The sequence below is a fragment of the Elephas maximus genome, chromosome 10 (assembly GCF_024166365.1).
Source record: "Elephas maximus indicus isolate mEleMax1 chromosome 10, mEleMax1 primary haplotype, whole genome shotgun sequence".
NCBI classification, from domain to species: Eukaryota; Metazoa; Chordata; class Mammalia; order Proboscidea; family Elephantidae; genus Elephas; species Elephas maximus.
This window is the reverse complement of record NC_064828.1, coordinates 79,974,234-80,002,233: the sequence shown is the minus strand read 5'-3', so window position 1 is coordinate 80,002,233 and position 28,000 is coordinate 79,974,234. Positions and strand designations below refer to the sequence as shown.

General features: G+C 42.2%; 1 protein-coding gene across 1 annotated transcript in view; it reads right to left on the bottom strand.

Annotated features, from left to right (window-relative positions):
* The window catches only part of ARG2 (arginase 2), a 37,159-nt gene extending 9,793 nt beyond the window's left edge, over positions 1 to 27,366 (bottom strand). The window contains exons 1-3 of the mRNA XM_049897943.1: positions 27,165 to 27,366; positions 26,208 to 26,280; positions 660 to 837 (exon numbers count right to left, since the gene is read on the bottom strand). Coding sequence (XP_049753900.1) covers positions 660 to 837; positions 26,208 to 26,280; positions 27,165 to 27,275 — 362 coding nt within the window. The 5' untranslated portion in view covers positions 27,276 to 27,366. The remainder of the gene's footprint in view (positions 1 to 659; positions 838 to 26,207; positions 26,281 to 27,164) is intronic.
* Between the last annotated feature and the right edge of the window lie 634 nt (positions 27,367 to 28,000).

Here is a 28,000-nt window from a genome sequence, read left to right as displayed (position 1 = left end):
GTACTCATAGTACATAGTGCCTTTCTCCTTCTATAAAAACTTTCATTACTTAGTTCCAATTACAGTCCCCTGTGAAATCTGACTACTCTAGCCCAGACTGACCTCTTCCTTCTTGTAAATCTTGTAGAATTCAGTATTTCATTTTTCATTCCATGTGTTTCATTTCACCTATTTCTGAAAACAGGGACTGTATCTTACTTTATATAACCACAATTCCTAGCAAAGCTGAGACACATCAGAATGTACTTGTGTTGTTAGGTGCTGTCAAGTTGGTCCTGGCTCATAGCACCCTATAGGACAGAGCAGAACTGCCCCATAGGGTTCCAAGGAGCAGCTAGTAGATTTGAACTGCTGACCTTTCAGTTAGCAGCCGAGCTCATAACCACTGTGCCACCAGGGCTCCTCAAAATAGTGCTAAATAAAATACATGCTGATTCACTGGTAGAAGGACTGACTGTATAGTCACCTAGGGTCCACAGTGTAGAGGCAGCAAATGTACTCACACAAGCCAAGGGAATCCAGGCCATCTAGCATATACCAGAGTTAACCTTTTGCAAGTTCAAATGATACAAAGACAGGGATGCCTTTGCAAGAATTCTAAATGATTAGCCCAAAACACCATGTAACTCAGCTTCTGCACTACCCGTCTTCTGGTTTACCTGTGGTCTCCTCCCACTGTGATGCAGCTGTAGCCATCTGACACAGCTCTACTAACCACCTCAGCCAGTTCCTGGTTGGCAAGGCCCACTGAGCGTGGATTTACTATCAGGTTGTTGTAGAGATCATCTTTGGGAACTGGAGTGAAACTCAAATCTCCAAAGTCTTTTAGGTGGCAGCCTAGGAACAAATGAAGGATGACAAGATTAACTGTGTGAGCTATCCCAACTCTTACTAGCCTGGGCCACAAATAACAACTTTTGACAAAGTATACATACTCATTCTGTCATACTAAAATTCAAAATATTGCATGACTACGTGGCAGGACTATCTCAATCCTTGCCACAATTGTGTGAGCACCACTTTACAGATGGCATTGGCCAGGAAATGCAGGTCTGGCTTATGTTCAGAAAAGGATGAGAATGTACTTTGGTGGACAGCTGGCAATCTACCAAAAAAGTATTTTGTAATTCTGCCATAACCTTTAAGTGATTAAGAGCTCCAAATACTGAAGCTTAGGTTGCCCTAGGATTACCATTTTATATTATTTTTAACTATTCTAATTCATTACAGAGCTCAATCACAGTGAATGTACTATGCCATCCCGATGTAACGAGCTTTCTTCTTTCTCTAATTCCCGCTGTACCAACAGCATTGTAGCACCTAGAGGACTAGTAGAGAAGAACCCAGGGCTGGTTTGTAAAAAACAAAGGCTGAAAGGAAATGTGCATGGGAAGTTCGAATATTGGAACAATGTGATAAAAGATTGTAGAGAACACAAATTATGACCCATAGCCAGAGTTTCTGAGATAAGTGAGAAAGCTGATGGGAGGTTAATCTTTTATAAAGAGCAGGATAAACTGGCTAATATTGAAGCTATTACTTTATCAGAGTGCTATAGCAAATTCTTCTCATTCAAAGGGCATAAGAAACAGTCTAATTTTTTAATGAATCTCAGCTACTAATGAAAAGAGCAAATATTGTAATATGAAAGGTATGTTTGCCTGTCATGCCTGTGGGAATTGTCCCTTCCTCTGTGTGCTTCAGGTCAACCTATCTGCAAGTCTAGGTCAGGTGAGCCCTGGTGTTTCATTGCTGCTTTGTTCCTCTCTTTTAAGAAGGCACCATAGAACAGGATGTACCTGAAACTTCAAGGAAGCTCTTAGGTCAAACAGACCAGAAACAAATTTGAAAGGCTTCTCATCTTCCACTTGCAGTGAGAAAAAGGAGAGCTCTCATACACTGCCACAGCCTTGTTGCTTCTCTCCCCAGTGCTGGTAATAAAAACACACTGAGTATTATTCTGATCTTTTAGGTCTAGACGTTACCTTTAGCCTTGATAAACTTCTCCAGGTTCCATTGGAGTGGAATGAGAGAACACAAGTGCACCAACAGAATGATGCAACCAGGCAGTAGGAGAAGAAATCAAAGCAGCCCTACGTGACCTTAGTGGTATCTGTGAACAGCACTTCTATTTCAGGGCCCTGATCACTAGTGAGTGAATCCCTGAACGAAGCTAGTGCCCGGAAAGAAGGAAATGGAGCATAATCGTCTGCCTCCACATGCTACCTTGTGCTAGGCACTTTACTGGTACCTGCAAATCCTCATGTCCCCTGCTGGCGTTGACCCGTACTTTGCCGAAGAGGAAACTGCAGCTCAGCGAGCTGTCTTAGAGCAAGCCTGAAACACTTTTTGGCTAGAGATTCAGATGACCAGGTATTTTTCAGCAGCGTAAGTGTACCCCACTCTCCTTTCTGCTCTGACTTCCACTTACAGATGGCCCCATCTACTATCAACCAAGTCATGACAGTGACTGTCAGAAGACTCCACTGAGCCATAGGTGACCCATTGGCAGAAAAATAGATTTGGAGAAACATAAAAAGCCTTTTCAAACTGTCTCTGAATAGGAGGGAAATGTTGATGACTTCTCAAGAATAATTCAGTAAAACCTGGAGAAAAACTAAGATTGTGAGATCTCATTTGATGCCGAGAGAGTACTAATGGCTTTTAAAGTTACAGAGTTAAATATTATATTCGGCAGATTTAGTCCCATGCAAAGAGAATTCCCAGAATTTTGAAGGAATGCACCTGCTAATTCCTAGAACCTCGAAGTTGTACCCAGAATACCAGCTTATTGAAAACAAATTTGCAATGTTACTAAAGGCCTAAACCAGGAAAACAATACCAGGGTTACTTCAGGCTATTTGAAGTAAGCAGAACTTTCCTGTTATCCCCAAATGTGATTTGAGTAATAACCTTTAAAGAGACTGTTATTTAGGGAAATTTATTTGGCTACCACCAATAAAATGCAGAGGTTTCCATTTTTTACTTGGTGCGTACAACTCCCAGAGGCTATGCAACCCTCAAGATCCATGTGTCTTGAGGTATCTGAAAATCAGTTCTTTGCTTCCTTAAGCTAGGTTTGGCACATTAAGGAAAGAAGCCATATCACACAAGTAGACATATTTGTTGCAATGCACTTCTTCAGAGTCCCCAAGAAGACGGTGCCAACCAGCACTCTCAACTTCTTCTTCCTCCCCACTCTGCTCTCCTATTACCTCGGCAGCTGGTGAGTGTTGTCAGAGGGAGTGAAGACCATAACGAGGAGGACAGGAGCAGGGACGGCAGCAGTGGGGGTTCTAGGAGGGAAGGTCACCCAGGAATCCAGGCCAATCACTTCAGACATGTCCATCTAGCATATACCAGAGTTAATCTCATGCAAATTCAAATGACACAAAGACAGGGATTCTTTTGCATGAATGTGATCCTAGAGTAAAAATATTCAAATACAAAACAAACTCTAACTTTAGGCTCAAGAAATGTAGCTGACTCCCTTTTACTCAGTACTGAAGTCACTCCTGAGGTTCACCCTTCACCCAGGGATTAGACAGGCCCATGAAACAAAAGGAGACCGGATGGGCACACCAGCCCAGGGGCAGAGGCGGGAAAGCAAGAGGGGACAGGAAAGCTGGTAAGGGGAACCCAAGGTCGAGAAGGGGAGAGTGTTGATATGTCGTGCAGTTGGCAGCCAGCGTCACAAAACGATATGTGTATTGTTTAATAAGAAATGAATTTGTTCTGTAAACCCTCATCTAAAATGCAATACAATAAAAAAGAAATGTAGCTGACATGACTTCCAGCACCACTTATATATTTCCTGCTAACTGGTTCTTTAGCTACATCTGTCCTTCTTGCCAAAGGAGAACAGATGGTATCATCTTCAAAAGACAGACTGAGTAACATTTGCAACTCTGAACCAAAATCATGTCAACCCTCTAAGCACCTTTAGATCATGGTGAGCCAGCTCAGGCTTTCTCTTAGCAGCTTGATTCCAGCACAGGCAGGGTTAGGTAGGTACAAGGGGGTTCCTCTGGCCTTGTAAGCCACACCAACACAACCACTGTCCTTCTTCAGAACAAGATTGTCGATCTTAAGAACAAGATTGTTAACATGTCGACAAGGCCTCAAGTTGTTCCAATATCTAATCACAGGATGAGATGGCAGAAAATCCCTGCAGATAGAAAGTTCTTTACAACATGTGATTTTTTGTTCAGTTATTCTTTACATGCTGCCTTGTTCCAGAAAGGACTTAAAAGGAGAAGACATCAGGACTGGGATATGAGATGGACCAGTTATACTCCTGATGTGTAGCTTTCCCTGCCTCAGACCCTGGGCTACCCTGACATTCTGGTGAGTCTGCAGAAGGAACCTCAAGCCAGACAGATCACATTCCATATTACTCTAGGCTGAAAGCACAGGGCACACACAAGATGGCCACAACGGGCCAAGTGACACACCAAATGCAAAGTAAAGAATTCCTGCCCTCTGGCCCCTAACTTCTAACCAAGTTCAGTTTCTAGGCCTGTCCTACCTCACACAGTTGTTATGAGGATTACCAAAAATGAGATGACAAAAAAAACCCCTGACACATGGTAGGGATTACATATTCAGATGATGAGGCATCTTCATGGTTTTTCTCTCCATCCTACCCTTTTTAACTTTCCCCTGAAACTGATGGTATAACCTAAGACTTCCCAAAACCTGTCTGTAATATGACTGTGTCATTTTGAATAAAAACAGAGTTTTTGGTGAGAAGTTGGAAACAAATGTAGGCCCACTGATTTTTCACTGAAATGGCTCCTAGAGTCCAGCTCTCACACACAGTTCCTATTTTCTACATTCTCTATGAAAGAATATAAAAAGGCAAGGCCAATTTAATCTTGAAACACCAATTCCCTGAAAGCCCTAACCACAATGCCACACCCTACTGTGACTCAATTCTTGGATCACACTCTTAACCCTTTGCCGACAAGATTCCAACTCATAGCAGAAGGATGAGGTGAACTGCCCCATAAGGTTGCCAAGGAGCGGCTGGTGGATTCGAACAGCCAACCTTATGGTTAGCAGCCCAGCTCTTAACCATTGCATCGTCAGGACTCCTTGGGTCACACAGGAAGGTGTTTTCCGATTCAGAGGTTCAGACCTCTTGATGGGGAGGGGGTAGAGAGCAGGGAAGATTCTGTCTTCTCTTCAAATCTAAGTATTACCACACCTGTTTTATTAACACACTCTCAATACCAAGAAAGTCTGGTCATTTATAGAGAGGGACAAGTAAATTTATGCAGGGATTAAATTATTTAAACCAACCATAAAAACTCTTAGATTCTAAACCTCTGAATTGTGCTATTTTGAATTAAAAAAGGAATAACGCAGCATCTGTCTAAAGTAAATAACTAGAGGTCAGCCTTACTTGAAAGAAAGTGGTCATCATTAGCTACTCATGTCTTGGTTAAAAACAAATATGTTTCAAAAAGGGGATAACTGGCCACTGTAACCTACTAACATTTAGCATGAATAAATATATCAACCAGTAGACAATCACCTTGTAAGAGATAATGAAGTTTGATAGATGACAGTTATGCTTTGAGTCATACATACTTAAAAATCTGGGAACCAGGTGGCTTCTGAGTAGCTAGTCATTTTGAAAGGAAGGAAATAGTTATCCAGGGAAAATCTCATGAGTCAAGACATGAAGTGACAGAAGAAAGCTGTGATGCACTATCCCCTTTCTTCCTTCAACAAAAATTTACTGTGTACTTTCTGAGTCTGGTACTCTGAGCTCTAGGGAGATAGAGGTAAGGCATGGTTGCAGCCTTCAAGGAGCTCACAGCCTGGTAAGGAGACAGGAAAAGTGTAAGCACAGTCCAGTGCTAACTCTGCCATGTGGCTGTGCACAGTGTGGTGGGAAGAGAGGAAAGGTGCTGACTGAAACCCAGGAAAGCCAGGAGGACTCCTCAGAAAAGGCAGTATCTGAGTCTTTTTTTTTTTTTTAATTTTTATTGTGCTTTAAGCGAAAGTTTACAAATCAAGTCAGTCTCTCACACAAAAACTTCTATACACCTTGCTACATACTCCCAATTGCCCTCCCCCTACTGAGACAACCCGCTCCCTCCCTCCACTCTCTCTTTTCATGTCCATTTCACCAGCTTCTAACCCCCTCTACCCTCTCATCTCCCCTCCATGGAGGAGATGCCAACATAGTCTCAAGTGTCCACCTGATCGAAGAAGCTCACTCCTCACCAGCATCCCTCTCCAACCCATTGTCCAGTTCAATCCCTGTCTGAAGAGTTGGCTTTGGGAATGGTTCCTGTCCTAGGCCAAGAGAAGGTCTGGGGGCCATGACCACCGGGGTCCTTCTAGTCTCAGTCAGACCATTAAGTCTGGTCTTTGTACAAGAATTTGGGGTCTGCATCCCAGTCCTCTCCTGCTCCCTCAGGGGTTCTCTGTTGCATTCCCTGTCACGGCAGTCATTGGTTGTAGCTGGAAGAGGCAATATCTGAGTCTTAAAGTTATTAGCCAAGTAAAAAGGGGAGGAGCAAGGGCTTACCAAGCCTAAGAGGCACACAATACCTTCAGCCCTCTTGAACAGTTGAGAGTTCCCCTGAGTCCAGGGTGCCTTCAGGAGGACTGTGGAGAGATGAGGCAGGAGAAAGGAGCAAGCTCCAGATTAGGAAACCACTAAGATTTTCAAGTCAGGAAGTAAAAAATCATATCAGCATTTTAGATCTAGTGCTCTGGTAGGAATGTGGAAAAGGGACTGGCCTGGAGAAGAGGCCCCTCAAAGAGCTATAAAGATAAGGCAGTGGGAGAGAACAATGGTGGTTAGAGAGGGATTTGGGGGAAAGACAAAAGATCTGCCCTTGAACTTTCTGGGTCTGCTACCACCAGAGATGGAAAAGACAAAGGAAACGGAGATGGAGAAGACAACAAGAAGTTCAGTTTTGGATGTGTTGGCATTGAGGTGTTAAAGACTACTATGGATTGAATTGTAACTCCCCCAAAATATGTGTTGGAATCCTAACTCCTTACCTGTGGGTATAATCCCATTTGGGAATAGGGTTTTCTTTGTTACGTTAGTAAGGCCATATCATTGTAGGGTATATCTTAAACCTAATCACTTTTGACATATAAAGAGCAGACTCAAACCTGAGTCTATTCTGACTCATAGTGAACCCATAGGACAGAGTAGAACTGTGCCATGGTGGATTCAAACTGCTGACCTTTTGGTTAGCAGGCGTAGCACTTGACCACTGTGCCACTAGGCACAGATTAGGCACAGAAAAAAAAAAAGGACAAAGTGGGAAACAAAGATGCCACTTGAAGATCACCAAAGACCTGAGGAATGCTGGGGTTACAGAAGCTGAGACCAGTATCTTCTTCCCCCTGAACCCACAAAGAGAGAGCCTTCCCCTGGAGCTGGTACCCTGAATTCGGACTTCTAACCTCCTGAACTGTGAAAAAATAAATTTATGTTCTTTAAAATCACACACTTTTGGTATCTTTGTTACAGCAGCACTAGCTAAGAGACTATACTGTTGAAAATACATGGAAACAATCTAATAGATGAATTCTAGGCAATTATTAATGGCAGATAACACTGCTTCTCAAGGAACTGTACGCCATCATCTATGAAGCTGTCTTACCAAAATAAATAAATAAATAAATACTGAACCTGAATCTGCCCCAGGCTCTAGATCTAAGGGTTCTGGGTCTAGATCTAATTACCACTTTACAGGAAATGCAAAAGACAAAGGAACATGTTATACTACACCATGGGGATGCCATCTTCAAAATTCAAATTGAGTGAAATTCCACAAATGACCTAGTTTATTCTACAAATAAACTGCAAGGAAGAAGAAAAAAAAAAAAAAAAACAGAGAGGGACCTATCAATTAAAGAACTTAAGAGATATCAATCAATATGGACCTTATTTGGATCTCAATTCAAACTTTAAAAAAAGAAAAGTGTAAGTCAACCAGGCAATGTGAACACTGATGAGATATTCAATATTAACTTAAGGGTGATAACGGTATTATGGTTAAGTTTTAAATAATTTTCTTCTAATAGAAAAACAACTGAAAGAGTTAACAAGACCAAAAGCTGATTCTGTGAAAAGATCAACTAAATCAATAAACCATAAGCCAGACTGACAAAAGAGAAACAGGAGAGGAAGCAAATAACCCAAATAAGAAATGAAACGGGCGATATCACAACAGACCCAACTGAAATTAAAAGAATTGTAACATAATACTATGAAAAATTGTATTCTAACAAATTTGAAAGCCCAGAGGAAATGGACAGATTTCTAGAAACACACCTAAACTAACACAAACAGAGGTAGAACAACTAAATAAACCTGTAACAAAAGAAGAGATAGAAAAGGTAATTTTAAAACTCCCAACAAAAAAAGCCCTGGCCCTGACAGCTTCACTGGAGAATTCTACCAAACTTTCAGAGAAGAGTTAACACCACTACTACTAAAGGTATTTCAGAGCATACAAAGATGGAACACTTTCAAACTCATTCTATGAAGCCAGCATAACCCTGATACCAAAACCAGGTAAATACATCACAAAAAAAGAAAACTACAGACCAATATCCCTCATGAACACAAAAATCCTCAACAAAATTCTAGACACTAGAATTCAACAACATATCAAAAAAATAATTCACCATGAGCAAGTGAGATTCATACCAGGTATGCGGGGATGGGTCAACATTAGAAAAACAATCAATGTAATCCATCACATAAATAAAAGACAAGAACCACATGATCTTATCAATTGATGCAGAAAAGGCGTTTGACAAAGTCCAACACACATTCATGATAAAAACTCTCAGCAAAATAGGAATAGAAAGGAAACTCCTCAACATAATAAAGGGCATTTACACAAAGCCAACATCATCCTAAATGGAGAGAGTCTGAAAGCATTTCCCCTTAAGAATGGGAACCAGACAAAGATGCCCTTTATCATCATTCTTATTTGACATTGTGCTGGAGGTCCTAGCCAGGGCAATTAGGCTAGAAAAAGAAATAAAGGGCATCCATATTGGTAAGGAAGAACTAAAAGTATCTCTATTTACAGATGATATGATCTTATACACAGAAAACCCTCAAAAATCCACAAGAAAACTACTGGAACTAACAGAAGATTTCAGCAAATACCAGGATACAAGATAAACATACAAAAATCCATTGGATTCCTCTACACCAACAAAAATGTCAAAGAATTCACCAAATCAATACCATTTACAATAGCCCCCAAGAAGATAAAATACTTAGGAACAAATCTAATCAGAGATTGTATAGAAAACTACGAGACACTACTGCAAGAAACCAAAAGACACCTACATAAGTGGAAAAAATACCTTGCTCATGGATAGGAAGACAACGTTGTGAAAATGTCTGTTCTACTCAAAGCAATCTACAGATACAATGCAATTCCAATCAAAATTCCAATGGCTCCCAGCCACAACTGATGACTGCCCTGACAGGGAGCACAACTGAGAACCCCTGAGGGAGCAGGAGATCAGTGGGATGCAGACACCAAATTCTCACAAAAAGACCACAGTTAATGGTCTGACTGAGACTAGAGGAATCCCGGCGGTCATGGTCCCCAAACCTTATGTTGGCCCAGGACAGGAACCATTCCCGAAGACAACTCATCAGACATGGAAGGGACTGGACAGTGGGTAGGAGAGAGATGCTGACGAAGAGTGAGCTTTTTGTATCAGGTGGACACTTGAGACTGTGTTGGCATCTCCTGTCTGGAGGGGAGATGGGAGGATGGAGAGAGAGGGAAGCTGGCAAAATTGTCACGAAAGGAGAGAATGGAAGGGCTGACTCATTAGGGGGAGAGCAAGTGGGAGTATGGACTAAGGTGTATATAAACTTATATGTGACAGTTTGACTTGATTTGTAAACGTTCACTTGAAGCTCAATAAAAGTTAATAAAAAAAAAAAATTCCAGTGGCATTCTTTAATGCAATGGCGAAAACGGCCACCAACTTCATATGGAAAGGGAACAGGCCCCAGATAAGTAAAGCATTACTGAAAAAGAACAACAAAGTGGGAGACCTCACACTACCTGATTTTAGAACTTATTATACTGCCACAGTAGTCAGAACAGCCTAGTAGTGGTAAAACAACAGACACATAGACCAATGGAACAGAATTGAGAATCCAGACATAAATTCATCCACTTCCTTATGAGCAGCTGATATTTGACAAAGGCCCAAAGTCTGTTAATTGGCCCAAAGACGGTCTCTTTAACAAATGGTGCTGGCATAACTAGATATCCATCTGCAAAAAACTGAAACAAGACCCATACCTCACACCATGCACAAAAACAAACTCAAAATGGATCAAAGACCTAAATATAAAATCTAAAACAATAACAATCATGGAAGAAAAAATACAGACAACGCTAGGTGCCCTAATACATGGCATAAACAGTATACAAAATACTACTAACAATGCACAAACACCAGAAGAGAAACTAGGTAACTGGAAGCTCCTAAAAATCAAACATCTATGCTCATCCAAAGACTTCACCAGAAGAGTAAAAAGACCACCTACAGACTGGGAAAAAGTTTTTAGCTATGACATTTCTGATCAGCATCTGATCTCTAAAATCTACATGATACTGCAAAAACTCAATTACAAAAAGACAAATAACCCTATTATAAAATGGGCAAAAGATATGAATAGACACTTCACCAAAGAAGACATTCAGGTAACTAACAGATACATGAGGAAGTGTTCACGATCATTAGCCATTAGAGAAATGCAGATCAAAACTACAATGAGATTTCATCTCACTCCAACAAGGCTGGCATTAATCCAAAAAACACAAAAAAATAAATGTTGGAGAGGCTGTGGAGAGATTGGAACACTTCTGCTGGTGGGAATGTCAAATGGTACAACCACTTTGGAAATCGATCTGGCACTTCCTTAAAAAGCTAGAAATAGAACTACCATACGATCCAGCAATCCCACTCCTTGGAATATATCCTAGAGAAATAAGAGCCTTTACACGAACAGATATATGCACACCCATGTTTATTGCAGCACTGTTTACAATAGCAAAAAGTTGGAAGCAACCAAGGTGCCCATCAACGGATGAATGGATAAATTATGGTATATTCACACAATGGAATACTACGCATCGATAAAGAACAGTGAGGAATCTATGAAACATTTCATAACATGGAGGAACCTGGAAGGCATTATGCTGAGTGAAATTAGTTGCAAAAGGACAAATATTGTATAAGACCACTATTATAAGAACTTGAGAAATAGTTTAAACTGAGAAGAAAACATTCATTTGTGGTTAAGAGAGGGGGGAGAGTGGGAGAGGGGTATTCACTATTCTTTGATGGTTACGAGAGTGGGGAGGGAGGGAGGGAGAAGGGTTTTCACTAATTAGACAGTAGATAAGAACAATTTTAGGTGAAGGGAAAGACGACACACAATACAGAAGGGGTCAGCACAGCTGGACTAAACCAAAAGCAAAGAAGTTTCCTTAATAAACTGAATGCTTCGAAGGCCAGCGTACCAGGGGCAGGGGTCTGGGAACCATGGTTTCAGGGGACATCTAAGTCAACTGGCATAACAAAGTTTACTAAGAAAACATTCTTCATCCCACTTTGGTGAGTGGTGTCTGGGGTCTTAAAAGCTAGCAAGTGACCATCTAAGATGCATCAATTGGTCCCAACTTACCTGGAGCAAAGGAGAATGAAGAACACCAAAGACATAAGGAAGATATGAGCCCAAGAGACAGAAAGAGTCACATAAACCAGAGACTTCATCAGCCCGAGACAGGAAGAACTAGATGGTACCTGGCTACCACCAATGGCTGCCCTGATAGGAAACACAACAGACAGTCCCTGATGGAGCAGAAGAAAAGTGGGTGCTGAACTCAAATTCTAGTAAAAAAAAAAGACCAGCCTTAATGGTCTGACTGAGACTGGAGGTACCCCAGAGGTCATGGCCCCTGTACTCTCTGTTATCTCAAGACTAAAACAATTCCTGAAGCCAACTCTTCAGACAAAGATGAGACTGGACTATAAGACATAAAAAATGATACTGGTGAGGGGTGTGCTTCTTAGCTCAAGTAGACACATGAGACTGCATGGGCAGCTCCTGTTGGGAGGTGAGATGAGAAGGCAGAGGGGGAGAGGAGCTGGTTGAATGGATGAGAAATACAAGGCAGAGGGAAAGACTGTGCTGTCACATTATAGGGAGAACAACTAGGGTCACATAATATATAAGTTTTTATATGAGAAACTGATGAGAATCGTAAACTTTCACTTAAAGCACAATAAAAAAGTAAAAAAATAAAACATCTGTGCAAAGAATAAAATGATTTTTCCAGATCTTAAAAAAAAAAGTTTGTATGTTTTGATGATATATACTGAAATATTTACATATGAAATGTGATATCTGTGATTTGCTTCAAATGGTCTGGAGGTAGAGTGAAGAGCACAATTAAAAAGATGGCCATTTATTGATGACTGATGTGGCTGATGGATATATCCAGTTCATTATGTTATTATTCTACTTTTGTCCTGTTTGACCACTTGCATAGTAAAAATTTGAGAAGATACACAGAAGATATCTTGTATACAGGTTTTAGAGCTGGGAAGAGATAAAGGGTTAAAATAAAGCTTTAGGAGGCATCAGTATACACATGACAGTAAAGCCATGAAAATGGACAGACTGCCAAACAAGACAGTGTAAAGCAAGAATCCTGGAAACACCAACGGTTAAGGAGCAAGTGGAAGAAGAGGCTCTGTCTAGCAAAAGAACCTGAAGAGTTAAGACAAAAAGAGAGTAGTAGTAGTTTCTGTTGAAACTGACACTAAGGAAGGAATGGTTTACGGTGTTAAATGAATGTTGCCGTGTCCACTGTATTAGAGACTAGGAGGTTGGAGACCTTAGCGAAACCAGTTCCACTGCAATGATGGGCCAGGAAGCCACGTTACAGGGAGGTGAAGTGTGAAAGGGCAGAGAGGAAACCAGGAAGCTGGCTCTGAAAAAAAGGGAAACAAAATAACTGGAAAATAGCTAGAAGGCTCCATAGGGCCAAGGAGAATGACAGATGGGTAAGATCTGGCTGCATATTTCATTTTATGGATATACCACATTTTGTTTGTACCTTCATGAGTTGACGGACATTTGGTTTGTTTCCACTTTTTGACTATTGACAATAATTCTACTGTGAACATTCATGTACATATGTGAATATATATTTTTTTCAATTCTGTTAGGTATATAGCTAGGAGTAGAATTGCTGGATCACATGATAACTCTATGTTTAACTCTTTGAGGAAATGCCAAACTGTTTTCCAAAATGGCTGCATTATTTTACATTGCTTTCAGCAGCGTATAAGAGTTCAATTTCTCTACATTCTACGCAACACGTGGAACTGTCTGTCCTTTTAATTATAGCCATCCTAGTGGATGTGAAGTGGTATCTCTACTATAGTCTTTATTTACATTTCCCTAATGACTAAATGATGTTGAGCATCTTTTCATATGCTTATGGGCCATCTGGAGCCCTCATGGCTCAGTGGTTAAGTGCTCAGCTGCTAGCCAAAAGGTCAATGGTTCGAACCCATCAGCTGCTCCACAGGAGAAAGATGTGGTAGTCTGCTTTCATAAAGGTTACAGCCTTGGAAACTCTATGGCACAGTTCCACTGTGTCACATAGGGTCGCTATGAGTCAGAACTAACTCGATAGCAATGGGTTTACTGGCCATTTGGATATCTTTTTTGGAGAAATATCTATTCAAATCCATCACCCATTTTTAATTGGATTATTTACCTTTTTTACTTCTCAGTTCTAAATGTTCTATAGGGTCGCTATGAGTCAGAATCGACTCAATGGCAATGGGGTTTGTTTTTTTTTAATAGTTCTTTATATATTCTTGATGCTAGGCCTTTACCAGATGTATCACCTGCAAATATTTCCTCCCAATCTGTGGGCTGTCTTTTCACTTTCTTGATAGTGCCCTTTGAAGAACAAGTTTTTCATTTTGATGAAGTCCAACTTTTTTTTTTTTTTTTTGGTGTCACTTGTGCTTTCAATGACGTATCTGAGAAACCACTGCCTAAACCATGAAGATTTAGTCTTACATTTTTTGCTAAAAAGAGTTGCATAGTTTTAGCATGACATTTAGGTCTTTGATCCATTTTAGGTTAATTTTTGCATATTGTAAGATAGGGGTCCAAATTCATTCCTTTCTATGTGGATATACAGTTGTCCCATCACCTTTCTTGAAAAGATTCTTCTTTCCCCACTGAACTGTCTTGGCCCCCTTGTAAAAAATTAATTAACTGTAAATAAGAGGGCTTTTTTCTGGGCTTTCAATTTTATTCCACCTACATGTCCATCCTTATGCCAGTACCGCATTGCCTTAATTACTGTAAATTTGTAGTAAGTTTTGAAATGGTTAGTGTGTGCTTTCCAATTTTATTCTTTTTTCAAGATTGTTTTGGCTATTCTGGGTCCTTTGCATTTCCGTATGAATTTTAGCATCAGCATGTCAACTTCTGTAAAGAAGCCAGCTGGGATTCTGTCAAGGATTGTACTATTTATCGGTTCATCAGTTTGAGGAGTACTGCTACCTTAACAATACTAAGTCTCTGATCCATGAACATGGAACATCTTTCAATTTAAGTCTTTTCAATTTCTTTCAACAATGTTTTATAGTTTTCAGTGTACAAGTCTTACACTTCTGTTAAATTTAAATTTATTCATATATATTTTATTCTTTTTGATGCTATTGTAAGTGGATTATTTTTATTAATTTCATTTTTGCATTATTCATTGTAAGCAGATAGAAATACTGTTTTTTTTTTTTTTTTATATTGATCTTGTATCCTACAGCCATGCTCAACTTCATTAACTCTAATAGTTCTCTTGTGTATTCCTTAGGATTTTCTATATACACGATCATGTCTTCTGCAAATAGATAGTTTTACTTCTTCGTTTCCAATATGGATGCCTTTTATTTCTCTTTTCTGGCCTAAATTGCCCTGGTTAGAACCTTCAATACAACACTGAATGGAAGGTGCAAGAGCAAACATTCTTGTCTTGTTCCTGGTCTTAGAAGGATAGCTTTCACCATTGAGTCTGATGTTAGCCACGGAGTCAAGTTAAAACTTCTGCCAAGCTCACTGTTCTTAATGAAATTCAACTGCTTTTCTTGAATAAACATTCCTCAGATTGCTACAAGCCTTTGGTTAATCTCCAAAGTTCTGAAAAAAATTCATTTTGACCATCTTTGCTAGTGTCCTCATTGCTTTTATGGCAGAGAGAGTTTTTGGAGGTCCTTACCCCACCATTTTCACTGATATCACTATAGTATTTTAAAACAAGCTCAGATTTTCCCTTTTCTTGAAAAAAATGGAGATAAGGGAGTAGAAGGCCCTCCTCTTCCCATAGGGCAACCACTGGTTGGGAGATCAGTAATGGCTTTTTGTTTCCTGAACAACCAGACACCTTCCTGCCTCAGGGTCTTTGTACTTGCTGTTCACCCTGCCTGAAAAGCTCTTCTCACAGATAGGCACATGGCTCCTTTTCTCATCTCCCAAAGGTCTGCTCACATGACACCTTCTCAGTGAGGCCTCCCTCTTTACATTTATAGTACCTATACCCCTTTTCCAACACTCACTATTCTACATCCCTTACTTTTATTGGAGCCCTGGTGGCTGTGGTTAAGAGCTCGGCTGCTAACCAAAAAGTCTGCAGTTCAAATCCACCACTTGCTCCTTGCAAACCCTATGGGCAGCTCTACTCTGTCCTATAGGGTTGCTATGAGTTGGAATTAACTCGATGGCAATTTTTTTTTCTTGCATTTATTCCATACCACTCATTACCATTTGACATACTATATGTTGTACTTAAGTCTATTTCCTACAACCCCTCATTAGAATGAGAATCCGGTAACAAGGATTTGTTTTGTTTACTACTGGATTCTCAAGACCTAAAACTTAGAAATGCCCAATTTTTTTGAATATATAAATTAGTGAACGGATGAATTTGCTACAGTTTTTAGTGAATAAAAGCTGCTCCTACAGAAAATAAAACTGAAAAAGATTCTTTTGAATAGCTTTGAGGCATACTTTCTATTAATTCCATTAGTGTTAAGTTCAATGAGTCTTGTAATTAATACCTTGCCGCTAAAGATACAGAAAATTGAAAATGATTTTTAAGTTACTGTGGTACATTAAACTAAGTTTGTTTACTACAGTCAAGTATGCCTAGAACTTGAAGATATTCTTAAGCTAATTAAAATTTTAGTGGCTGCTATCTTTAGAAGTCACATTAAGGAACTCGATGGTTCAAAAATCAAAGCACCAAGAGCTGGGAGTTGCTGAAATCCAGAGTTTCTAAATACAGTCCCAGATTAACTAAAGGTCAAAGAAACTACAACCTAAGGAGTTACATTAACTTACAAGAAGGCAGTGTCGACTATTACGGAAAAAAAGCAAACAAAAGAACAAAAATTTATCACCAAGATGCTGGCAAGAGATGGCTTTGAGTATTCCACTCCACTTGGCAGTTTGTTTCTCACTAGAATCTGTAAAACTGGTTTATCAGTCAGGGTCTTTAAGCAGTAAACGATAAAAGCCTGGCTAATTTCAGCAAAAAAAATCAATTATTAAATTAGGGTAACTCCCACAATCCTTCCCATTGTCATCAAGTTGATTCTGACCCATTGCGACCCTACAGGACAGAGAACTGCCCCATGAGGTTTCCAAGGCTGTAATCTTATGAAAGCAGACTGCCACATCATTTTCCCACAGAGCGGCTTGTGGGTTCGAACTGCTAACCTTTTGGTTAGCAGCCAAGTGCTTAACCACTGAGCAACCAGGCCCTTCCAGAATCTTTAAGAGGGCCCAAATCTGGTTTGAAGGCTACAATGGCAGGAACAATGACAAAAAATCACATTGCAGAATGGTCCAGTGAAGATACTATTGCAGGAAAGGCACTGCAACTTGTATGACAGACCCCACTGACTGGACAGAGGATACTGCTAGAACTGCTGCCACCACTGCCAATCACAGAACGGATTCCTTGCTGCTCCTTCTTTCTGAATGTCAAATCAAAGTTTGGGATGGCTATTATCAGAAACATGGAAAACAGTAAGTGTTAACTAAGATGTGGGGAAACTGGAACCCTCATCCATTGCTGGGGGAAATGTAAAATGGTGTAGCCGCTGTGGAGAACAGTTTAATGATTCCTCAAAAGTTAAAGAGAATTACCACATGACGCAGTATTCCATTCCTGGATATATACACGAAAGATTTGAAAGCAGGGACTCAAACCGATACTTGTACACCAGTATTCATTGCTGCGTTACTTACAATAGCTAAAAGGTGAAAACAACTCAAGTGTCCATCAGCAGAAGAATGGATAAACAAAATGCGATATACAAATACAAGTGAATATTATTCAGCCATAAGGAGAAATGAAGTTCTGATACACGCTACAACACAGATAAGCCTTGAAAACATCATGCTGAGTGAAAGAGTCAGACACTAAAGGACAAATATTACATGATCCCACCTACATGAAATATCTAGATAGGTAAATGCATAAAGACAGAAGTTTATCAGTGGTTACCAGGGGCTGGGGAAGAGAAGGAATAGGGAGTTATTTTTTACGGGTACTGAGGTTCTGTGTAATGTGATGAAGAAGCTTTGGAAATAGTGGTGATAATCTGTACAACATGGTGAATGTAATTAATGTCACTGAATTATACATTTAACAGCTGGTTAATATGACAAATTTTTTATTACATATTTTTTACCACAACAAAATTAAAAAAAAAAAAAAGGTTTAAGATAGGTGCTTCAGTTTGTGGAACCTAGGTCAAGTGCCCACAACCCTAGGTGTAAAGACAATGCGATGGAATGTGGGTGGAGATAAAGCTAAAAGAGGTAGGCAAGAGTCAAATTATGGATGGCCTGTCCTGTTGGTTGGTCAGTATGAACACATACCACTAGTGGTTGAAGGGCAGACACCAGTGAAGAGTATAAAGTGTAAAAATCATTAAATAAAAATGTATTAGAAAAAAACATATCTACCATAAACCTGGAAACCCTGGTGGCGTTGTAGTTGAGAGCTGTGGCTGCTAACCAAAAGGTCAGCAGTTCGAATCCACCAGATGCTTCTTGGAAACTCTATGGGGCAGTTCTACTCTGTCCTATGGGGTCACTATGAGTAGGAATTGACTCAACGGCAACGGGTTTGGGGTTTTTTTGGTTTAGCATAAGCCTGGGATTTCATGGTTTATTGTAGGGGCAGGCTACATTTTAAAAGTATAAAGCTTTAAAGCCAATTTAAGAAAAAATACCAAATAAATAATACAAGTAGAACATGAATATGATAAATTTGCAAAGATAATATATGAATGACTAATGGTTGAGAAGCATGGATGCACTTAAAAGAAAGTCAGGGAGAGCCTTTAAGCAAGAAGGAAAATGTAGTCAAATAGGCATTTTAGAAAGATCACTATGACAGCAGTGAAGAAGGCATGGTGAATTGAGGAAGGCAAAAATGGGGCAAGAGATATCTTTTGAAAGTTACAGTCAGGTTTGAGAAAACAAAAAACCCTGTTGTCGAGTCATTTCCTACACATAGTGACCCTGCAGGAACAGAGCAGAACTGCCCCATAGGCTTTCCAAGGCTGTAAGCTTTACGGAAGCAGACTGCCACATCTTTCTCCTGTGGAGCAGCTGGTGCGTTCGAAGTGCTGACCTTTTGGTTAGCAGCAGAGCACTTAACCACTGTGCTACCAGGGCTCCTTCAGGTGTGAGAAGAGGGCCAGAGCTAGAGAAGTACCATATGGGAAGGATTCTAGTATTTTAGGAGGTAAAATCAACAAGCCTTGTGGTCAACAGATATAAAGAATAAGAGGGAAGAAGGGAATTGTGGGTGATGATGTGAAACAGACAATGAGAAGATAAGCAGGATGTGTGGGACAAAAAACTAGGTATGGCCTTTGTCTCAGGTTTCAGGAAAATAGCCCTTGGAATTTGCCAGCAATCAAGGTGTCTTTGTTTTTTAAAATAGCCAGGCAACACTTAAACATGTTCAAATGAGTATGGGACACACAGGCCCCAAACTGGCAACAAAACTCAGGGAGGGGGGCACGATGCAATCATTATGCATTAAGACCTCAATGACTATTATAAGGGTCCCTGGACCTTGGAGCTTCTTTTGGGGCTTCCTGAACTAACAAGTACATCCATCCACCAGAGAGTGTGGCACATCCCTGGGGACAGTGGAAGTCTCGTGCTGGGACCTCTCTCAGGCCTTGCCTGACAGTTTCTCCACTTGTATCCATTCTAGTTATAAGAAACTGTTAAGTATAAGGTAGTGGTCTCCCTGAATCTTGTGAGCTGTTCCAGAGAATTCACGAACCCACAAGGGGCAATGAAACGCTAGCTTACCTCAGGGTGGTGGATACAGGGAAAGGCTGCTTAGGCAGTTGATGAAGGATAGAATCCTTCCAGTTTGTGTCCTAGCCCCAGGAGTCTGAGGGGAGGGGATCCAACTGGCCTCAAATACAGGAAGTTGTGCAGCCTCCTGAGCCTATGGCTAGTATCCCGTGACCTGGACTGGGATGACCAGGCATATATATTTTGACCTGTCTCTGCGTGGCGGGGGATGAAGTCTGACCTAACTCTGGGTGGTTAGGATCAGAGTGAGAAGGCTGGTGATGAGGAATGGAGCAGTGAGGAGGTGAAGTCTGAATCCACTTCCAGGTGGGAATTGGATTCATACTGTTCCTGACAAAACCATTTTGATTCTTCTGGAATCCAGATTTCTGGGTTCATGGAATTGAGGTGACCCACCTAGGCCATTTGCCCTTAGGTTATCTTTTGAAGCTTCAGCCCGACTACCCATTGCCATCGAGTCGATTCCAGCTCATAGTGACCCTTGCAGGACAGAGTAGAACTGCCCCATAGAGTTTCCAAGGAGCACCTAGTGGATTCAAACTGCTGACCTTTTGGTTAGCAGCTGTAGCACTTAACCACTATGGCACCAGGGTTTCCTCAGCCAGACTAGAGGCTGCGTTTTAGGGCATATGGTGTGCCTTTGGTGACTGTGTTTCTGTAAGAGACTGATCCTGAAACTCTGCACTGTGCTTTGATGTTATCTCCTGGAAAATTAACATAACAATGACCTATATAACCTGATCTCACTGTCCCCTCTTTGGAGCCCCTTCCCTTTCCTGTTAGGTTGACTCTTACCCATTCGCGATAAATATATTTTACACTAATTTTTGGTGTTTCTCTAAACATTTAAGTTTTTGACAGTCCTCATCATAATTTAGCAATAAAGATAGGGTTTGCCCACTTTGCCCCTTTAATGGTGCACCTGGTGCACAGGAGAAGCAGATTTGAGGGAGATGTTGATTTTTGTTTTGAACATGTTGAGTTTGAGACATTTGTGAGACTGAGATGAGGTTTCCAAGAACAAAGTTGGAGGAACAGGCATGGCACTCCAGAGGAAGGTCAGGGTTGGAGCAGAATTGAAGGGTACAGTGAGAGTGGAAGAGATCGGGTACTTGAGGTATCCACCAGTGAGAAAATGCCAGGGATAGAACAAGGGACATCAACATTTGACGGTCAGGAAAAATAGGAGGATCCCACAAGGGAGAATGGGAAGGACCACTCAATGCACAGAGAAAATCCAGGAGAGAGTAGTGTCTTGGCTAACAGAGGAGAGTATTTTAATAATAGAGTGGTCAATGGTGTGACAGAGAGGTCCAGCAAAATAAAGGCTGGCAAATCAGTGAGTTTGCTCAAGGCAATTTCAGTGGAATGGTAGGGTGAAAGCCAGGCTGAACTATCATACAATTAAACTCGTGATTGTTAACATTCCCAACCAGCCACTGAGAGAATATAAAGACCCCTGAATTCACACACTGATCTGTTCCAAGTAAACAACTCTCACATCTTATGTTTAAATAACTACACCTCACGTTATCTTCCTGAAACAGATCAGATTCTTAGGTCACAATCGGTCTCATCCAAAGGAATTACTGTTCTACTATCTGATAGAACACCAAATGGACCAGGAAGAATCAGTGTTCCTAGCTTAGCTGAAAGAAGCCCTAGTGGCACAATGGTTAAGCACTCAGCTGCTATCTGAAAGGTTGGCGGTTCAAACCAAACAGCCACTTCGCTGGAGAAGGATGTGGTAATTTGCTCCTGTAAAAATTATATAGCCTAGAAACTCTATGGGGCAGTTCTGCTGTATCCTATGGAGTTGCTATGAGTCAGAATCAACTCAATGGCACACAACAACAGCAGCCTAGCTAAGGAGAAACAGAATGGCTCCCAACTGGCTTCCTGAACTCCAGAACACTTGATCTGGCCACAGTGACAAGTTCAGTTAGACAGCTGTCCCGATGCCTGTCATCTCTCTGCAGTACCACAGCTGGGTCAAGTTACCATAATTACAAAGATAGAGAATGCAAAGTGTTAATCTCAGCTTAGAGCTATCTCTAAGAAGCTCTAAGACTTACCCATAGAAGACTCATTCTATTTCTGAAGGGAAGAGGGCAAACAAATTACCATGACTATCAGAGCTAACCATAATCAGGAACAGATACATTGCTCCTGAGCCATGCCAGGGCAATGCCTCTTCATTTCTCTTAGGCCCTCTTCATACCCTAAAATAAGTGGTTACATGAGAGTGGAAACACTAAGTGTCCTTACTAAGCCCAGGGAAAGGTACAGACAAGCCCAGACACTAAGTCAAACACATTTATTCAAGAACAAAGAAAGTTTAACTAATGCAGTGGTTAACACTGGCAGCCTGTGACATCAGGGCAGAAGATGAGGAACAAAGGGGTTTGTGAAAGTTACCTTTCCATGGGTCTTCTCTCCCTTAAATTTTGACCTATGGTGCTTATTTGAAAATGCTTGAAGGACTTAAGTTATGTTGGTACTGCTTAGGAGTACAGCAACTGAAACTTAGTACTTTTCTCCAACATATCCCGAGATGAGCCAAATGCACATACTGGAAATCTGCTGAGTGTCACAATCTTATTCTTATGCAATGAGATTCTATTTCAGACTGCTGGTGATACCAGGCCACCAATCACTACAGGGTAAAGATATAAATTGGAAAATTAAAAACACTTGAAAAAAAAAGAAAGAGAAGTCCAAATAAACTTAGACTTCATCACGTTAGGTTGGAAGCAGGGCTTCACACTGGCTCATTCCAGTCGGAACCCCTGTTCAGAATTTGCACTTCCACCCCAGATACCCTGAATCAGAAATCTACATTTTAACAAGATCCTCAAGTGATTTTTATGAATGATCAATTTTGAGAACTGCAGCTTTACTAGGTTCTCAGAATTGGTCTCTAACCAGCAGTGTTAACATTGCCTGACAACTTGGTAGAAATGCAAGTCTCAGCAGGGGTTCTAACCAGAAGGAACAAGTTCCAAGCCCTGGTTGGAAGTTTAATGGAGAAACAGTAGAGGGAACAGTAAAGAAGAATGGCTTCTTCCCCCCAGGTTGGAGTGGAAAAATACCATGAGCTGGGACAGGAAAGGTGTCCAAAGCAAGAGAAGCTGCTACAAACGTGCCCCTCCTCCCTCATTCAGCAGCCTCCGCTGAATATCATAAATGTCCTCTGTGTAAGAGGCAGAAACTGCTTCTTGTCAGAAGTCTCTTAAGGCCAAATCTAGAGACGGTAGAGCAATTCGAGCAATGCGTGACTCAGTTGCATCAGATCAGCTGTGGAGGCTCATCCAATATTAAAAATAGTGAGTACCAGAGATTGTTGCCTTCAGCGTAAAATGATTCTTTTAAAATGGCAGAGTATGTACAGCTGATTTAAAGGGACAGTATACCACTACTGACTGCTCTGACTAGAAACACAATAGTAGGTCCCATTTAGAATGGGAGAAAAATGTAGAACAAAATTCAAATTCATGAAAAAGACCAGTCTGGTCTGATAGAGACTGGAAGAACCCCCAAGACTATAGCCCTAAGATAATCTTCTAACTTGGAACTGAAGCCACTCCTGAAGATCACCTTTCAGCCAAATAATGGGCCTATAAAGTAACCCATAACACCCACGAGGAACGTGCTCCTTAGAAAAGCCAACTGTACTAGACCAAATAGGCAACATTTGCCCAAAAGCAAAGATGAGAATGCAGGAATGGGTAGGGAAACCTGACAAACGGCCACAGGCAACCCAGGTAGAAATAGGGACAGTGCTGACACATTGCAGGGATCGCAACCATTGTCACAGAACGATTTGTGTATGAATTATAGAATGGGAAACTGATTTGCTGTGTAAACTTTCACCTAAAGCACAATAAAATGTTCAAAAAAAAAAAAAAGACTGCATGATAAAATTCCCTGCAGATTCCAGAATGACAAAATAATAGTGGGACAGTATCCTCATTTATAAGTGGAAATAAAAATCTCCCATTAGTAACTTGTGACACATTAGAAGACTCTTAGCAATTTACCTTTCATCTTTGGTGGTGAACTTGGAGAGTTATTAAAACAATTAAGACAGAGAGCCTATTGAAGAAGGAACTGCAATTATGTAACTGAGAAAAGAAACACTTTTGAGTATTCAACTCAAGACACTATATCCATATGTAGGTTGTGGCATTTGAAGGACACTTGAACTCAAGGTGATTTCAGTAACCTCATTGTTCTTTTGTGTTTGAGAAAAAGATGATCTACCCTTGAAATAAACTCATGATCAGCAGAAGAGGTTTCAGAGAAAGAGTGGGAAGAGGATTTGTAGTTTAACTAGACATTGTGCTACTATCTCCAGGACCTACAGATCCCTGCTGCCACACCTTCTGCACTACAGCTTCGGATATGTGAAAGGTCCTAATATGAATGGAGAAAATGGTCTTGAACAGCAGCTAGAAGCACTTGGGTTAGATACAAGGAAGAACTCTCCTACCATAAAAAAACTACCATAAGGTAGTAGAATTTGTGCCCTGTAACTAAAAGGATTCTCCCTACTATATAAATGACATTTATTTTTAGGTCACATTTAGTTCTGGTTCTAAAAGTTTAGAATATTATCCCAATAACAAGAATGCAACTTCTGATGACCTGGTGTGCCTGTGAAAATGCACATGTCTGGGTCCCACCTCAGACCCACTGACCTGGACACTCCCACAGAGGAAGCTAGGAATCTGTATTTTTTAGTTTTTTTTAATAATTTTTATTGTGCTTTAAGTTTACAAATCAAGTCAGTCTCTCACATAAACTTATATATACCTCACTACATGAGTCAGCCCGCTCTCTCCTTCCATGACCGTTTTGCCAGTTTCTAACCCCCTCTACCCTCCCATCTCCCCTCCAGACAGGAGATGCCAACATAGTCTCAAGTGTCCACCTGATGCAAGTAGCTCACTCCTCATCAGCATCTCTCTCCAACCCATTGTCCAGTCCAATCCATGTCTGACGGGTTGGCTTTGGGAATGGTTCCTGCCCTGGGCCAACAGAAGGTTTGGGGGCCATGACCGCCGGGATTCTTCTAGTCTTAGTCAGACCATTACGTCTGGTCTTTTTATGAGAATTTGGGGTCTGCATCCCACTGTTCTCCTGCTCCCTCAGGGGTTCTCTGTTGTGTTCCCTGTCAGGGCAGTCATTGGTTGTGGCCAGACACCATCTAGTTCTTCTGGTCTCAGGATGATGTAGTCTCTAGTTCATGTAGCCCTTTCTGTCTCTTGGGCTCATAATTACCTTGTGACCTTGGTGTTCTTCATTCTCCTTTGACCCAGGTGGGTTGAGACTCATTGATGCATCTTAGGTGGCCGCTTGCTAGTGTTTAAGACTCCAGATGCCACACTTCAAAGTGGGATGCAGAATGTTTTCTTAATAGAATTTATTTTGCCAATTGACTTAGATGTCCCCTGAAGCCATAGTCCCCAAACCCCCGCCCCTGCTCCGCTGACCTTCTAAGCATTCAGTTTGTTCAGGAAACTTCTTTGCTTTTGGTCCAGTCCAGTTGTGCTGACCTCCCCTGTATTGAGTGTTGTCCTTCCCTTCACCTAAAGTAGTTCTTATCTACTATCTAATCAGTAAATAACCCTCTCCCACCCTCCCTCCCTCCCCCCTCTAGTAACCACAAAAGAATGTGTTCTTCTCAGTTTAAACTATTTCTCAAGATCTTATAATAGGGGTCTTATACAATATTTGTCCCTTTGCATCTGACTAATTTCACTCAGCATAATGCCTTCCAGGTTCCTCCATGTTGTGAAATGTTTCACAGGGAATCTGTATTTTTAACATGTAAGCCAGGGGTTATGGATTGAATTATGTCCCCCCAAAATATGTGCTGTAAAGCCTAACCTCTGTATCTGTGGTTATAAACCCATCTGGGAATGAGTCATCTTTGTTATGTTAATGAGACAGGATTGAGTTAATCCCTTTGGAGATATAAAAGAGATTAAACAAGCAAGCTAAGAAGCAGAGAGACACCAAACCACATGAAGACTCCCCAGGAGCAGAAGCTCAAAGAGACAAGGACTTTCCTGCAGAGCCCAGGAGAGAGAAAGCCTTCCCCTAGAGCCGACACCCTGAATTCACACTTCTAGCCTCCTAAACTGTAAGAAAATAAATTTGTTAAAGCCACGCAGCTGTGGTATATCTGTCATCAAAGTAGTAAGTCAAGTCGATTCAGACTCATAGCGACCCTATAGTACAGGGTTATAGCAGTACTATATAACTTAAGGCACCAGATGATTTTCATCATCAGGGAAGTTTGTAAAACACTACTTACAGTAACCCTAAGGAGGAAATGAATAGCTTGAAGAAACTGGGAAGACTGATGAATCATTAGCACTCATGACTGAGTTAGAAAAGCTAAAGTTTTAGGGTGGGGGAAAGGTCGACTATGCAATTCAAAGCTGGAGCTAGCATTCTCAGCACCACTTTGCAGCCACTGGCAGCTTGTTCCAGGCCCTGCCTCACTCCACCTTGTCTTCCACACAGTTACTCCCTTTATCACAAGACTTTCCCTGAAGACTCTCTAAGAGATCTTAAGCTGCAGGTGGAATCCAAGGGAGGATGGGAGACGTGGCAGACTGTTCCCAAGTACACAATTAACACTGCAGTCCCTAGATACAAAAGATAAGCTGGTGAACTGGTCTGTTAACAGCCCTGCAGAGACATCTAATATCCAGCCACTTACCCAAGTTGGAAAGCCTTTTCATCAAGCCAGCTTCTCTTACAGCAGCTGGACCATATTCCACTCCTTTTCTTTTCTGTCACACAAATTACACAGTTAGATGTGAGGAAAGATCAGTGGGGGGGGGGGGGGGACTTTAGTTTACAGAAATTCAGAAATCTGAATTTTTAGTTCTCAATAGATTCCTCTGTATAACTGTGACAGCATCAGCCTTCCATCTATTACTTCCATTTCTAAGGTCTGGTGGCTTCATCAGACACTTGGACGGTAAGAAGTGACACCGAGGAGGGGAAAACAAGCCCATCGCTGGAACCAACCCAACATTCCAAGCCCCCCTTTGTGGGAAGGTCAAGACAGGCGGAGAGGCTGAACCGGGGTCAGGGTCAGTGGGTGAGTGTGCGGCGCTGGAGCCAGAGCTCAGGCTTTCCAACCAGCGAGCCCTCGGCGAAGGCAGGTTTCTTTCATTGACGAGAGGACAAAACAGCCCTCCCTTCCTCCAGCGGTGGACAGGTTAGCGCCAATTTCCTTCCCAGTTAACGCTCTTTCTGAGAAAATTGGCCCTGAATGCTTAAATCCTCGGTCGCTTTCTTTAACCTTTTCTCCCTCGATTTTCCACCGGCGATTCTGGCCCGTTTTCCCTCCTCCACTCCATATCTCTATGGAATGCTCTCCCTCCTCCCCTCCGTCCTACCAAGCTGGACCCAGCGCTGTCTCGCCCTTTCTGGGGAAGCCACAGAAACCCGCGTGCACTCTGGCCCCTGCCCGCACCCCCCTCTCTTCCCCATCTTCCTTCGGGGATGACCCCACATGCTGTCCGGATGCCCAGTCGCGGGAAGCCACCGGCTCTCCCCGCTCCGCTTCTCCCCATCCCCTCCTCGCCTCCGGTTCCTCCCCGCCCCCGCTTTCTGCAGGCTCTAAGGGGCGGGGATCCTGCCCCACGGCGCCGGCCCCCGTTCTCACCTGTCCCCCTGAAAAGGGGGCTCCTACCACAGCCACGGAGTGAACGGACTTCTTCAGGACGGAATGGACCTGCGTCTGGAGGAACCGCGGGAGACTGCTGCTCAGAGACATGATCCGCAGCGCAGGGAGTCGCCGAGGCAGCAGCTGCTCCGTGCGCCCGCCGACGCGCTTCCCACCCGCGCTCCGGCCGCCCCGCCCCGTGACGTCGCCGCCCCGGGGCCACGCGGCCCGCGCCCCCGCCCGGCCCCCGCCCGGCCCCCAGCACACCTTCCCGGCCGGCCCACTCGCCGCCCGCCGGGGCCCGGGCACGCCTGCGCTGACGTCACGCCGCCGCGGCCGGGCCTCCCGGGCTCCCCCGGCAGGGACACGCCCCTACGCCGGGGCTGCAGGGCCAGAGTCAAAGCACGGCTAATGCGAGTCGGTGACGGAGCGGCTGGCCGGCGCCCGCCAAGAGGGGGAGGGTGGTGAGCTCGGCGGAACACGCGAGCCGGTCGGAACAGCGCCTCCGTGATCGCGCCACTCTGCACAAACGCACGCCTGACAGCGGGCTCCCTGGGCCGGTCTTGGACTGGCCGGATCCCGGGAGAGTGTCCTGCCACGACCTAGTGGGCTTCGATCCACTCCATTCCATCTCAAAGCTCAAGGTCCAGAAAACGCTCTTACCCTACCTTAGAGGGTCGAAGGCTAGGAGACCAAATATAATCAGACCTCTCCGGCCCGACAGGTTAAGACCCACCTATTTTTTTTTATTTGGGGTAGGGAGGTTTCAATTGCTTACCTGAACAACAGAAGCGTTAGTTATTAAAAATCAAACACTGCAACATATTTGCAATATT